This window comes from Notamacropus eugenii, chromosome 5 (genome assembly GCF_028372415.1).
Source record: "Notamacropus eugenii isolate mMacEug1 chromosome 5, mMacEug1.pri_v2, whole genome shotgun sequence".
NCBI classification, from domain to species: domain Eukaryota; kingdom Metazoa; phylum Chordata; class Mammalia; order Diprotodontia; family Macropodidae; genus Notamacropus; species Notamacropus eugenii.
The window spans coordinates 4,490,345-4,506,163 of NC_092876.1; the positions used below are offsets into that span (position 1 = coordinate 4,490,345).

General features: G+C 45.3%; 1 protein-coding gene across 1 annotated transcript in view; it reads left to right on the top strand.

The window, feature by feature from the left end:
* The window catches only part of LOC140504822 (uncharacterized), a 61,077-nt gene that overhangs the window by 15,580 nt on the left and 29,678 nt on the right, over window positions 1-15,819 (top strand). Inside the window, exons 2-6 of the mRNA XM_072610174.1 lie at window positions 1,909-2,199; window positions 8,110-8,192; window positions 8,831-8,957; window positions 11,170-11,370; window positions 12,733-14,175. Coding sequence (XP_072466275.1) covers window positions 2,163-2,199; window positions 8,110-8,192; window positions 8,831-8,957; window positions 11,170-11,370; window positions 12,733-14,175 — 1,891 coding nt within the window. The 5' untranslated portion in view covers window positions 1,909-2,162. The remainder of the gene's footprint in view (window positions 1-1,908; window positions 2,200-8,109; window positions 8,193-8,830; window positions 8,958-11,169; window positions 11,371-12,732; window positions 14,176-15,819) is intronic.

Genomic DNA, 15,819 nt, shown 5'->3' on the forward strand with positions numbered 1-15,819 from the left:
TTTGGAATTTCATAATAAATTAGTATCACTTATTAACAATAAATGAAATCTTTGGTTCAAAAAAAAGTAATAGCACCTACCTCCAAGGGTAGATGAGAAGATCAATGAGACAATATGTCAGGTGCTTTGCAAGCATCAAATCAGTGTGTAAACAGCAGCTATCCGTTATTCTTGTTTCTCCTTAAATCCTAAGTGTCATAGCAAAGTCTGTGGTCCAAAAGGCATAGATAGTTTAATCACTTTTCTTTTTATTTAAGTTGATATTCAGAACAGCACAGATGAAAGCAGTGTATTATAATTGATAGGGAACAGGTTTAGAGTCAAATCCGGCTTCAAATATTCTCTGTGCCTTACTTTACTCATCTCTAAAATGAGGTTGGACAAAGTGCCTTCTGTAGTCCCTACAACTCTAAATCCGTGTTATGATTAAAATTATGTTCATGTGTGAGATCGAGCAGGACCAAGTCTGAGACTATAGCAGAAAGTAGTGATCATGGAAACTCTTGTCCTACTTAAAAATAGAGCTTGTACACAATATGGGTGTAAGATTTCAGGGAAAATAATATAGCAATCCTGTGTTCCACAAATTCACTGAAGTGTGTCACTAAGGAAGGGATACAAAAGATCATATGAAATAAAATGGTGGATTATTATCATGTGAAGAAATGAATGTATCTAAAATGTAAAAGGGAAGCAATTAACTGGAGAAATGGTTTGCAGAAAGCTTCTCCCGAAAAGGTCTCATTTCCACGTATTTAATGAATGATCCAGGTAGATAAAAAATGAGCCATTTCTCAACAGACCTGTGGTCAAAAGCTATGGATAGATGTGTTTCAAAAGAAGAAATCCATGTTATCAATCATATGAAAAAAATGCTTCATATCTGTTATCACTAATCCAAAATAATTAAAAAGACTTCCAGGTTGGTAAAGATAAGAAGGACTTCTAGGTGAGGAGACAGATTGAATGCTGGGCCTAGATTCAGGAAGATCTGTGTTTAAATCTGGTCTCAACCATTTCCTAGCTGTGTGACCCTGGGCAAGGCATTTAATTATGTTTGCCTCATCTGTAAAATGAGCGGGGAAAATGGCAAACCACTACAATATCCTTTCCATGGAAATAAATTATAGGAATTTTATTTTTCTTGACTACATATTAGTTTCAAGGGGGAGATCTGGTCAGAGGGAGGAAAATGAATATTAATTTAAAAATTAAATTTAAAAAACAAGCTAAAGCATGTATGCTCAATTTCACTAATAATTATAGACCTTAATTCACTTTTGGTGAAACTGTGAAGTCTCAAAAGTGACTACTGTATTTCACTGCATAATCATGGCAGATTTTATGCCAATTTTTGTTTTGCAAAAAAATGAGATGTGATCGTTTTGCGAAACTTTTTTAAAATTAGTGCCAGTATTACTTTAAAAGTCATTTATTACTAAACTGTTTCGCTGGCAGACAAACTATACAGTTTGGCTTGTGCGGGAAGATGCAAGTCCTACCATATCATGTGCCTTACTCATGACAGTGTCACCTGCCTGCCTGCTCCCTTTGCCTAGACAGCTCTTCATTGTGTTGAGTGACAATACCATTAGTGCAGTGCTCTAAACAAACCACACAAGTCAACTTTCAGAAATATACCGACAGTGCTTGAGTGTTGAGGTTTCTAGGCTCGCCAGTTTTTGGACTGAAAAAACAAGGTAATGCAATTATGCGACAGTGACAAGTGTACAGTGAAATATGGTCATATTCTTTGACTCAATAACACCACTAGACTGTGTGTGTGTGTGTGTGTGTCTATTCTCTTAAGCCAAAGAGAGAGGGAAAGGACTCAAGTATAAAAATATATTTATAATAGCTCCTGTTAAGGTAAAGAACTGGAAACTGAGGTATGATGTTCCACCATAGGGCAACAGCTGAACAAATACTGGCATGTGAATGGAACTGAACAGTCAAAGATAAGCAATTACTGAAAACTCAGAAGAGTCACATGAACTGATGCAGAGGGAAGGGAAAGAAGTAACTTAACAACAGCAACATTTCTAAAGACCAAGATCTTTGAAAGATGTCACAACTGTGATCATTCTAACCACCAACCACTCTTCCAGAGAACTTGGAAGATCTGTGCCACCTGTCTCCTGACCAAGTGTGATGGATTCAAGATGTTGAATAAAGAATACATTTGGGGCTGTGGACAAGGTGAGAATGGGTTTAGCTTGGATATGTGCTTTTGCTTCAAATAGTTTGGGGTCTTTTGTCAGTTTTGTGGGAAATTTTGGCATTTTGATGGAAACTGGGAAGAGCATTGCCCTTCCACCACCCCACAAAAAAAAAGGAAGGAAATAGTTGGATCTTTTTAATACTCACGCAGTAGAATAGGAGGAAGGCCAGAAGCATTCAGGACAGATTTGAAAATGCCATATTAAATTTTTTTTAATATCTCAAAATGAAAATCAAGCAATAAATAATATAAATTATTCCATGTACAATCCTTTTTATGATTTATTATATAAGCTATATATAATATAGCCACTTTATTTCATGGTTGTGAATTTTAAAATGAAATAGTTTACTTTTTGTTATTTTTGCCCATTTTGAAGGCATTCTCTCTATTCCTTGGATGTAATGATTCTTTATTCCTTTCTGGTGTAATATCTCTTTGATATAACCTCCAGGCTGTTATTTTTAGTCTTATTTGATCTTTATTTAATTCATTCAACTCTTAAATTATATGTAGTTAGAACTTTTAAAAAGTATATATCTTATATTAAGAATTCTCCTAGCTACAGTTGTGAAAGTTGCCTGAATGTGCTTTCTTAGGATTTTAAAATCAATTTCATTGAAGTCCCTCTTTTCTATGCTGGGCCCGGGGGCCGGAAGATCTGAGTTCAGATTTGGCCTCAGTCACTTGCTATCTGTGTGATCCTGGGCAAGTCATTTTAACCTCAACTTCTTCATCTGTAAAATGGAGGTGATACTACCAAGAAAAACACATTGACAAAACACTTTTCACACAAGTAAAGTCAGGTATAAACAAGTGGAAAAATATCCGTTGCTCGTGGGTAGGCTGAGCCAATATAATAAAAATGACAATTCGGCCTACACTAATTTACTCATTCAGTGCCATACCAGATGACCAAAACCTATTTTATAGAGCTAAAAAAGACAACAAAATTCATCCAGACGAACAAAAGCTCAAAGATATCAAGGGAATCATTTTTTTAAATGCAAAGGAAGGTGGCTTAACTGTACCAGATCTAAAACTGTATTATAAAGCAGAAACCATCAAAACTACTTGGTACTGATTAAGAAATAGGGTGGCAGGGCCAGCGAGGTGGTGCAGTGGATAGAGCACCAGCCCTGGAGTCAGGAGGGCCTGAGTACAAATCCAGCCTCAGACACCCGACACTTATACTAGCTGTGTGACCCTGGGCAAGTCATGAGCCCTGATTGCCTCCCAAAGGGGGAAAAAAGAAATAGAGTGGAATAGGTTAGGTACACAAGACACGGTTATAAATGACTGTAGTAATTGGTAAGCCCAAAGACTTCAGCTTCTGGAAGAAAAACTCACTATTTGACCAAAACTTCTGAGAAAACTGGAAAATTGTATGGCAGAAACTTGGTATAGATTAACATCTTACACCATGTCTCCAGGTAAGGTCAAAATGGGTCCATGATGTAGACATAAAGGGAGACACCGTAAGTAAATTAGGAGACCTGTCAGACTTGTGACCAAATAAGGTAGAGAAGACTAGGAAATGCCAACATTAAAAAGGAGGCGATACTGGATGGTATCTGCCTCCCAGGGTCGTGGTGAGGATGACATGGGACAACGCGCCTGGCCCGACCTCCTCCTGGCACAAGTGCCCACTGTGTGCCAGCCTCCCCCACTGATGTCTATGGAATGTGCGCTCAATGTCTTATAGTGTGACGGCTCCGACCCCAGGCTGCCCTCTGCCGGGGTCCCTCCTCCCCCATCGGGGTCCCCCCCATTGGTGTCCCCCCATCACGCCTCCTCTCTCCCACCGCCCTGCCCGGTCACAGTGCTTGGTGGGCCCAGCAGGGCGCCCCTCGCTTCTCTTCCGACCCCCCGCACCCCCTCTTCTTCGGGGCGCATCCTGACTCTCCCCCGGGGAAGGAGCTCCAGCCCGAGGTCCCTGCCCAGATAACTGGGACGTGGCGCGAGGGGGTGCTCACGGGGCCCCTCATTCTACCGAGGAGGAAACTGAGGCGGGGGAAGCTAAACTGACTTCCCGGGAGTCCCCCTACAAAGGGCCCGCGGGGTCATCGCCCTCCCCTAAGGAGGGTGGCGGCGCCCCCTGGGGGCCGAGCTCGGAACTGCGGATCGCGCGGGGGGCGGGGCTGGGGGCTGCGCAGGCTTCAGGACTTCTCAAAGGCGCGGACAGCTCTGGGCGATGACGTCACTACCTGGAGAGTGGGGGAAATCCTCTTCCAGGCCCGATTTTCACAAAGAACTCGGGGGCGCGGAGGGGGGAATGCTGGGAATCCGAGGGAAAGCATTTGTGACAGACGAGGCCGCAGAACCTTAGCGCCCACAAAGACGCCACTTCTTCTGCATTAAAGGTCCTGGCCATGGAAGGGGCCGGAGAAGAAGGACGCAGGCGCAAAGAGACGCGGGCGGAGGGGGCCCCTGCTGTCCAAGTCTGCAAAGTTGGCTGTCAAAATGCGCAGGCTCATAAACGTCACCCCCCCCCCTTCCGCTCCGCCCCCCTCACACCCGTCCGGTCCCACAACTGGAAGTGTCCTTTTCCGGTGCTTACCCCAGCGATAACCGGTCCAGCGTGAGCGCATGCGCACAGCCAGGCTGCTCTGCCTCCACGGGCCACCTCCGCTTCCCCGAAGAGAGCTGACCCAGGTGCGTCCTTCTCCATCCTCACGTGCCCGTGTACGCGAGAGGGACTCTTTGCACGGCTGTGGGCGCGGCGGCGTACGTGCCCAGAGGCCGGCGATGGGGTGGGAAACCGGGAGTGGGGGTGGGGAGGATGGAGCTTGCCTCCCCAGTGTTCGAGGATCGTCATGGTGGGCCTGGAAAGGAGGGAGGACGGAGGGCGCTCCCCGCGGGGGTCACGGCCCAGGCAGAGTCAGGCCTGGGTCTTCACCTAGACTAGCCTCTTTCTGCTAGGGAGGAGAGCCTGGCCTCACAGGGAGCTCCAGTGGACTCTGAGCATAAAGTCACAGGAACAGGACCAGGGGCAAGATTAAAAGCCAGCTCCTCCAAGACCCAGTCCCATGTTCTGGATTCTGGATGTGCTTGAGGCCTCCTTCAGGTCTGCGGAGGACTGCCCTCAGTCTCCTGTTCAGCCCCAGCTTGAACTCCTCTCCTTGGGACTCTGGGCCGGCCATGGACTCCTCCACCTCACAGGCCTCCTACCATCTGCCTCTTTATGCCCTTTCTGCATTTGCAAACACACAGGGATGTCGGAGGTCCCGAGTTCGTGTCCCCTCCTTTCTGGGTTCGGGCTGCCTTGATTTTCGAGGAGTGGACATGGCACACCTCTGTCCAGATGAAACTGCTGTGGCCAAGGTGACCAGTAGGAAGAAGCAACTTTCTCCATCCCCCTTCCTTCTCACCTTGAAAGAGCTTCTTGCTGCACTTGTGAGATGCTCCATCAAAAACCCCTCCTGTCACTTGTCAAGTATATTCTAACAGGTTTGGGGAGAGCGAGTTGTTTATTGGGAAGGAATCTGTTTGAGATAAGTATTGTTCATCTGGGAACAGAGGCCCAGGTGGCCATGGAGGCAGAGAGCTGAGGAGCAGTCCTCCCTAGACAGGTCTCCAGAACGTTGGACAGCGCCTGGCCCAGCTCCTTAAGGAAAGTGATTGTGGAGGATGGAATGGATAGAAATGATTGAGGTTAAGTGGGTAGAGTCAGAACCTTGGACAGAGCCTGATCCAGCTCCTTAGAGGAAAGGGCTGTATAGGATCTAATGAATGGACATGATTGAGATTGAGGACAAGGAGTCAGCACCGTGGACAGTACCAGGCGCCCTTGGGGCTGAGACATGTCCAAAAACATGACTGTTGGGCCCCTGGAGATGCAGTCAGTCCCAAAGTGTAGAGACAGAACACATCCCAGGCCAAAGCCTTGGAGTGTGGGGAGTAAGCAACTCTTTCTCCACCATGCAGATGTCTGTTGTAGCCCTTGTCTCTCCTCACCTCCAGTCTGGCATCTCATACCTACCTTGTGCACCACAGGAAATCTATGCTCAACACCTGCAGGAGTTCTCTAAGGCATTCAGGAGAAATGCAAAGAAAGCCCTCTGGTGGCATTTCCCTGGCAGACTCCAGACTGCTCTTCCCACCTTCACCCACACGACTGGGCATTCCCTTTGTGTCTCTGTTCTATTTACTTGTAGCTGGGTATCCTATGTCCCTCAATGGAATGGAAGACCCTCCAGGACAAGGATCCATCTCATTTTTGTCTTCATGACCCCACAAATCTCACACAGTAGGTACTTAATAAATACTTCCAAACTGGTTCTTCCATTAGGAGCACTCTTATTGGTACCAGCAAAGCCAAATAGAGTATCATCCCTGAAACCAAAGGATGGCCCGATATCTAGGAGGAGGAAGGATTTGTCATTGCTAGAACCTGTGGAGAATCATCAGGGTGAGGCAATGGATAGAGTCTTGGAACTGGAATTAGGAAGGCCTGAGTTCAAATGTGAACTCAGACACTTGTTCCCTGTGTGACTCTGGGTAAGTCACTTCACCTGAGTTTGCCTTGGTTTCCTCAACTGTAATATGGGAGTGAAAAGAGCCCCTTCCTCCCAGGGTTGTTCTGGAGAATAAATGACACCATATTTGTCAAGCACTTGGCACAGTCCCTGGCTTAATCTATGCTTATTCCCTTCCCCTTTCCCCCTGGAGAAGTGAGAAGAGACCATTGGACTTAGTTATCTGCACAGAACTTGAGTTCAGGTAGTGGTGAGAGTTGGAGTCAGGACCCAGGTTTGCCAAGGATCCCAAAGTAAGTGGGAGGAAACGTAGACGGATCACCCCTTCTAGAAGGCAGACTGCGAAAAGGAAGAGAAATGCAGGGCAATCTGATGAGGGCTTGGTAGGCACAATTCATAATAGGGACAAGGGAGACCAAGGCATGTTGGTGGCAGCAGGGAAGGAGTCAGTGGAGAAACTAAGACTGAAGCGTAATGTTCACTAGTCATCCCAGCCAGATGAATGGGGACCTCAGCATACACTCATTTTGTCTATGGGGCTGGTGAAATATCACTAAGACCCAGGTCTTCCCTCCCCTCATCTCCCTGCCAGCACTCACTCTCAGCACATCTGTAGAGCAGCCAGAAGACAGCCCTTCACTTATTCCTCTTTTGAAAAAATGGAAGAAATCAAAGAAAATTCAAGAGTGTACGAAGTCAAGACCACTCTCCCTCACCAATGAGGGCCAGGGCCATACCCAGTTCCTGGACTCATTGCACTGCCCTGATTTTCAATCCTCCCTTCTTTTCTCCCTTCTTCATTGCCTTCTCTGTCTTCCATCCCTCAAAGGAGGAGGCCTCTAAAACTTAGCCTAGGACCTTCCCTCTATACCAGGGCTTCTTAGCCTGGAGTCCATGGTCTTTTAAAAATTATGCATTTTGTTAACTGTCTTTCATTGTAATTGGTTTAACTTGTAATTCCATGTGTTTTATTTCCACCCTTAAACCTGGGCTTCTGAGAAGGTGTTTATAGGCTTCCCCAGACTGACTGCCAGCCCATGGGGCCTAAGACACAAACAGTGTTAAGAAATCCTGCTCTCCACTCTTCCCTGTGGGGATCTCCTTCCCCTCCATGTCTAAGTTGTCACTTCTCTGCAGGTGATTCCCCAAGCTGTAACTTCACCTCCAGCCTCTTTCCAGAGCTCTCTCACTTAGATTTCAGGGCTCTCTCTTCTGAGTCTGCATGTATGTGTGTCCACATACATGTATTGTGCACATGTGCATGCACATAAGTGCATGTATGCACCCATGAACATGTGCACCTGCTCCCTGGGTGATAGAGGACTTTTACCTGCTGTCAGTGGGGTCTTGCAGAATTGGTTCAGAGACTGAAAAGCCAGCTCCCAACTTCCTTCCTCTCTCTTTCCACAGGCCTGATGTCTCTTGATTGCATCCAAGGGAAGAGCTCAGAGGAGGATGCAGCATCCACCAGGGGTCTCTTGGCCCTAGGAGAGGTCAGTTGGGGTCTTCCCTCTCACCAGGACATCCTCATTGCCATGGCCAGGCTGCCATGCTGAGGTTCTTGTACTTGGCAGTCAGTGAGGAGAACTAGCTGCTAACCAGCTGGATTTGACCCCTGGCTGTGAATGTATCTCTGAGGCCCCCTCCCTGGCTCTGGTAGCGAGGCTAGGTACTTGGAGGTCATCAGGTCCAATTTTCTCAGTTCATTCTGGAACCTGAAGCCAGGCAGGGAGAGTCACTTACCCAGAGTCCCCCAGGACGTCAGTAGCTGTGCTGTCATGGGCTGAATTTGGACTGTGAGGAGCTGGGTCAGAATCTTCCTGGGCCATTTATTTCCTGTGTGCCCTGAGACAATCCAGACACTTTCCCTGGGCCTTAGTTTTCTCATGTGCACAGTAAGGGAATTGGACTATTTGACTTCCAACTATAAATGCCTGTGCCTGTGGTCCCAGTTCTCCTGGCCTCCCATACTAGGCAATCCCCTGTCCATCTGCCTTACTCACCCTTTCTTTCCCATCTCCAGAATACTTTCACATATGCTTTCTTTACCTTCTGGCCCTTCCCCAAATTTCCCTCTTTCCTCTATAATTATGTGGCCTCTGGGAGACCCTGAATGTGTTTGGTGTTTCAGGAAGCAGTGACCTTCAGGGATGTGGCCTTGGACTTCACCTGGGAGGAGTGGGGATGCTTGAGTGCTGCTCAGAGGGAGCTCTACAGAGATGTGATGCTGGAGAACTACAGGAACCTGCTATCCCTGGGTAAGATTGCCTCCTGCTGGGAATGGGGGGGGGGGGATTGTGCCCTGGGGGAGTCTGGACTCACAGCTGTGAACCACAGACCTATAGGACTCTTTCATTGGCTCAGCTGAGAGACTTCTGGAAACAGAGGCATCTTTTTAATTTTGGTCCAAGAGATAAGGTCTGTCTTCACCTTCCCTGAGCTCTTCTTGATCAGGGGATACTACACAAGATGCCCGTGTAAGGACATCCATGGGATAGAGTAATTCTCCTTAGAGCAGGAAAAGGAATACAAGATATTTCTCTACAAATTGGAATATTGTAGAATGTTGGCCTTTTCAAGATCATTGGAGGTCATTTACTGCAAACCATTCATTTTAAGTGGAAGAAACTGGTCTAAAAGTGAGGAAGTAATTGATCCAAGGTTACCCTGTAAGAGAATAACAGATAGGGGCTTTGAATTGTGGTCTTTCAAGACCCAGCTAAGGAAAATTTTGATGGGAATCATGTTTTCTGTCCTTCCACCCACCTTAGAAACACCTTCCAACCTTCTGGATATCCTGAGTCCAAGGTTCCTCAGGGTCTGTCAGGGTCATGCTGTATTTGTACAAACTAAGACCCAGGGAAGTTATGGATCTCTAAGTCCTTTTGAGGGCTGCTCCAGACAAGCTTAGACTTAGGTAGGTAGGAAGTCACCTGGTTTTGTGACTCTCTTGGATTTGTAACGCGAAGCAACACAGCACACTTGAGGGCAGCTGCCTTGAATATGGATATGTATATTTATTTATGGTGAAATTGCAAAGTAGCAATTTCTCTGTTTACCAAAACTAAACCCATTCATCAAAATCCATAACAACATAACAACTTGTTACCAGGACGGCCACATTGCCCCAGAGAAACACAAAAGCATTCACAACAGCATATAACATAACAGAGTCCCAAAATACTTGTTTATACAATCAGGGGATCCCAGGTCATTGTTTTCTCTAGTACAACACATGCTCAGGAGAAGCAGAGGAAATAACACACTTCACCCCTAGGTCACAGTAGGTTACAATCCCCTCAATCCCAACAGTTTCCAAGTAAAGTCTCCTTGGGGGTGTGTCCTCCCCACACTGCTGTTCCAGGCTCCTACCTGGCACTCTGAGGGGCACATATGCTCTAATGAGCCAAGGAGTCCAAGTCTTAACACTACTCGAGCCCCCACTTTCAAGTCCTGAGGGGTAGCTGTGCAACAAAGCCAACAATGTGGGTCCCTAAGGTCCATAGCACTTCCCCATCCCACCATTGACAACTCTTCCCCCTGGGTCCCAGCCCATCCCAAAGGGACATGGCAGGAAAGCACACTAACTGCTCCTGCCTTGCTGCAAGTTTCCATCTTGCTCTAGGGCTGAATTCCAAGTTCTGTGGTTCCTTCCCCTGCAGGTTCAGGGGCTAAGACCACTTTGGCTCCTTCTTGGGTTCACACATAGGCAGCTCTCCACTCCTGCTCCATGTCTCACCTCACAGGGGAAGGGACTACTCCATTCCCAGCTATCCCTGCTCCTGCCTGGGTCCAGGCACAGCAGACTCCAAGGGTTTCTGCCCTCAGTTTCTATCTCCGACCCCCACCACCCCAACTCTGGGGAAGCTCATCCTCTCCCAGCTTCACATGAGGAGGGGCTGCTCGGATCTGGGCTCCTGCCACAGCAAAATAATACAATAATTGGAAAACAACAGACAACTGTCCCATGCTTTTTGAGTCCAGTGTTCCAGTGTTCTCACAAGGGTTGCTATCAGAAGTCTCCTCTCCCTATCAAAGGTCTCCTCTCTCTATTCATTACCAGAATGAGAGCACCAACATAGTGTTTTGCATTTACAGCTAAGGGCTAAATATCCTTCCACCAGTGATCCCCTGAAACAGTATCTCACCTCAGAACACAGATACCCTTTCAACTAATAGGCTTCAAGCCAAAAGGCAGAAAAACTTATACAACTCAGCACAGCTGTGAATTACCAGGGTTCAAAGGAGATTAATCCTTCAGATGTTTGCAATTTACCATGAGCCTAGGAAACTGAATTCCAAGGGAAAAGAAAACAAAATTCCACCTTGCTTGTGCTTACAGGATCACAGAGTCATAGTCCTCTGGTCCTCCTCTCAGTCACTCCTCCCACCATACCTTGCCTCTCTCCTTTCTGATCCCCATCCACCTTCAGCATATCAGAGCTATCTCATTTTCTCCCCCATGAGCAGGGCTTCCTGGTCCCAAGCCAGGCCTTGTCTCCTGGTTGGAGGGAGAGGAAGAGCCATATACCTGGGATTCAATGGGACACACTGCCAGAAGCACATCTTTGTCTGAAGGAAAAAATCCCAGGAGTCAGCTGGGAGCCAGTGGGTGGAGCAGCCCAGCTGGTCTCTTATGTGTGGCTATCTTTGAAGCACTGGAGGGTGCAGGTAGGTATGTGGAGATGACCACCACTGGTCATTCCCACAGGCTGGAAAACAGGAACCTCCCTTGCCACAGTTCAGAAAGACAGTCCTTTCCTCCCCAGTCTTGGGGACTGAGAATCAAGGGATAGAAAGGGTAGGGTCCAACTCTGGGAGGACAGAGCACAGATTCATGAATCACTAGTAATATTTCTTCAGCAAAGGGATGCATTCCAGGGTGACCTAAGTAAGGCCTGCTCTGTCTTGGGAAAGGCTCCAGATCAGGGCTTCTTCATCTCTTTTATTTCACTGGACCCTTTGGATGGCTGGGCAAATCCTGTGGACCTTTCTTGGAAGAATCTGCCTAAAATAAAATATGTATGGGATTACAAAGGAAATAATTTTTATTGAAGGCTACAAAAATGTTACTTGGAGAAAGTTCACAGATCCCAGGCTAAGAGGCCCCTGCCCTATTCAGAGAAAAGATAAACCAGTGTTGATCAGAAACTATCCTAGCAGGTAACCCAGGCCTTGTGTCAAGAATGATTTAGTCACCATTACCATCACTAGACAGACCATGTTAATTAAGTGCCCTGTGATTCCATGACCATTCTTTCGGAGCTCCTCATGTAAAACATGTTCCCCTATATGTGCTGAAATTGCCTCTTACCATATCAGCTTCCTGAGGATACATACTGCTTTGCTGGCTTGTGTTTGCATACCAAGCACTTAGCATAGCCCCATTATGTCATGGATCCTTAATTCTGAAGAGAAGTAGGGGTTTTGCCAGGTTCTTCTACAGTGCCATGCACTAATGATAAGATTCTAGATGGACAACAAAATATTAGGCCCAGAATCAAGTAGGCCTGCCTGGTGAGCTCACACATGTAGTGGTGATTTTCCCAGCTCCTATCCTGGACTCTGAAGTTATGGGAGTCATTAAAAGTTTCTTCTTCATATAGGGCAGGATCACTCCTCTGAAGAGGGTCTACCTGAATGCACACATACACACACACACACACACACACACACACACACACACGCACACACACTTCAGTAAGTCCCCTAACTTCTCAGAGCCTCCCTGTCTCCATTTCTCAAATGAGAAGGATGTGAATGGTGCTTTCCAACTCTGGCATGTTCCATCTCTGTACTGATGCAGGTTTTGGAGTTGAATAATATTCTTTCCTCTCCAGGATTACATTTCTTAAAGTGTAAAATCTGGGGTTGAAGAGAAAGTCCTAAGTGCAGCCTGGAGAGGAATGAGGCAGAAGACTCATTCTGGTACAAGTTTGACTAATAATCAGCTTTGCACAGGACTTTATATATTCTCTAGGAGTAGCTTTCTAGCCCTCTGGATTCAGCTTTTGTTTCCAATTTTTTTTTCAGCTCGGGATACTAAACTCAAGACCCAGGACTCAACGGAAAATCAAGATTTAAGACCAGAAGAGACAATCGTGGAAAAACTCCCTGGAGATGTTCTCAGGAACAAAACCTTTGTGGGTGTTCCAAGCCAAGAGATCAGGTTATGGAAACAAATGCAAAACCTGACTGGGGAGATTCCAAGGCAAATCATTTCCCAGCAAGGTGATTTGAGGCAATTGATTCTGGATGAGAAAAATCCTATTGGGCACAGAGGCCATGAATGTGATCACATTGACAAAAAAATCCACAGGCCCAAGAAGCCATGCAGTGAGAGTGAAGGTGAGGCTCTCTCAGCCCTGCTTCAAGCTCCAGGTCTGTGCAGGGTAGAGAAATCCTGGGATTGTGAGGAATTTGAAAAGACTTTGAGTCAGAATACAAGGATGATCCAACATCAGACAATTCACATTGGAGAGAAAACTGAGGAATCCAAGGAAGGTGAGAAGAACTTCCAGGAAACCTCCCACCTTGTGGAAAACCAGAGAATTCACACTGGAGAGAAACCTTATACATGTAAGGACTGTGGAAAGTCCTTTACCCAATATTTGTACCTTACTAAGCATGAAAGGATGCATAATGGAGAGAGACCTTATGAATGTAAGGAATGTGGGAAGACCTTCAACTGGAAATCATACCTGATTGGACACCAGAGAATTCACACTGGAGAGAAACCTTATGAATGTAAGGGGTGTGGAAAAGCCTTTAGCCATAGCTCAGCCCTTATTGCACATCAGAGAGTTCACACTGAAGAGAAACCCTATCAATGTAAAGGGTGTGGGAAGGCCTTCAAATGGAAGTCAGGCCTCATACAACATCAGCGAATTCACACTGGAGAAAAACCATATCAATGTAAGGATTGTGGGAAAGCCTTCAGCCAGAGTTCAGCCCTTATTGCACATCAGAGCATTCATTCTGAAGAGAAACTTTATAAATGCAAGGAATGTGATAAAGCCTTCAATTGGAAGTCACCTCTCCTTCAACATCAGAGAATTCACACTGGAGAAAAACCTTACAAATGTGGTGAATGTGGTAGAGCATTCATCCAGAACTCAGCTCTTATTGTACATAAAAGTATTCACACTGGAGAGAAACCTTATCAGTGTAAGGAATGTGGGAAGGCTTTCCATTGGAATTCATACCTCATTCAACACCAGAGAATTCACACTGGAGAGAAACCTTATGAATGTAAGGAGTGTGGGAAAGCCTTTAGCCAAAGCTCAGCCCTTACTGTACACCAGAGAATTCACACTGGTGAGAAACCTTATCACTGTAAAGAATGTGAGAAAGCTTTCAGTCGGAGTTCAGCCCTTATTGAACATAACAAAGTTCATACTGGAGAGAAACCTTATGAATGTAAGGAGTGTGGAAAGTCCTTTAATAGGAAATCACATCTCATGCGACATCAGCATTCTCACTGAAGAGAACCCCTAGAAATGTAGAGAAGTATGAGCAGAATTGTATGGCTTGATGCACAACCACAATTATAATATTTGACTACAGTCACATGCATTAATATAGCACTAAAGGTGAGCAAAACAGCTGAAGAACAATAACCTGTGTTGGTTCTAGGCTATTTATCCCTTGTTGAAGGTTAGTTCATTAAATGGAAAAGATAGCAGTATAGTAAATGTGGGAAATCCTTCTAAAGAAGACACAAATGGCTGAAGAATCACATGGAAAAATAGACCCCCAGGCATATCATGCATATGGGAAAAATGTTATTGCAATTTTGCTGTCAGAAGAGAAACTTTGTGACTGGAATAGAGGTAGTGTGATTTTGCAGGGCCTCATAAAACCCTAGCCTTGGATGTAGCCTTGGGCTTACATTCTGGCTATGAGGCTTCAGGAAAGTCATGTTAGTGTGTGCCTTGTTCTCCTCCTGATTACCAGGGTTAGTAATTCTTACACGACCTGTCAGAATATCATGAAGACCATATGTGAGAATGTGTCTAGTCATAATCCATCATCCTATTTGTGTAAAATCTATACAAAGTAGGGAGAGATGTGGATAAAGGAGGAGTATATATGTTATACATTATGGATATATGCTGGTATGTATGTGTAAACTATAAATAAGGTTTAGATGCTACTGAAAAGGAATACCATAAATGTGGGTATAATTTTAGTAAGGTCTTCTCTCATACTCGAGTGTATGAGATGCTAAAAAACATCTGCAATGATTTTTGAGCTAACCTTGAATGTGTGTCTGACATAACATGCATAGGACTATTCTAGCACCCCACCACCACCGCCTCGCTGATTAGGGACTTTACCATAGTTTAAATGCTCATGAACTTGTTCTCCAATTACTCTTTCGGAGTGCTTCCTAGTACCCCATTCTGGGGCCCTCAAGGGCATGGCACTTTAGGTCAGAAGAGTGCAATGCAATTTCTATTTTCCTCAAATTATGGTTTTATTCAAACTGGGCAGTACTGAAGAACTGGCTACATTTTATGTAGATTTATTAGCAGAAGACAAATGGGAGGGAAGTTGAAGTGTGGTGGCTTCATGCAATTTATTCAGTCATTCCCTCACTCCTTAAGCAAACACTGATTAAGTGATTGCTGCTTCAGGACAACATGCTAAGTAAGATCAGAGGGTTAGGACGCTAAGCTGAACTCAGCATTCTGCAGATAAAAGGATTTATTAAAAGACTGACAGAGCTCTTAAAGTGGTTCACATATATCATCTAGTAATCCGATTGAGTTAGGTACTTCAGGTATGATTTTCTTCATTTTATAAAGTAAGACATTAAAGCTCCTAAAGATGAAATGATTTGTTCATGGCCATTTATTAAATAAGTGTCAGAGGTAGGAATTGAACCCAGGTCCTTTTTCAAAGATCAACATCCTATTTCCAAGGTTTTGTTGATCTAGTACCAGTCTTCCAGACTTAACTTTTACAAAGGAGGTGGGGAAGAAAGGTTGATAACATGTATACAGATAATTCAGGTGACATTCTGGCTTGGTCTCTTTGAGACCTCAGGAAAGTCATTTCATTGTGTGCCTTGGAAATGGATAAAGGAGAAGTCCAGAGTTTGATTACAAAATCTGA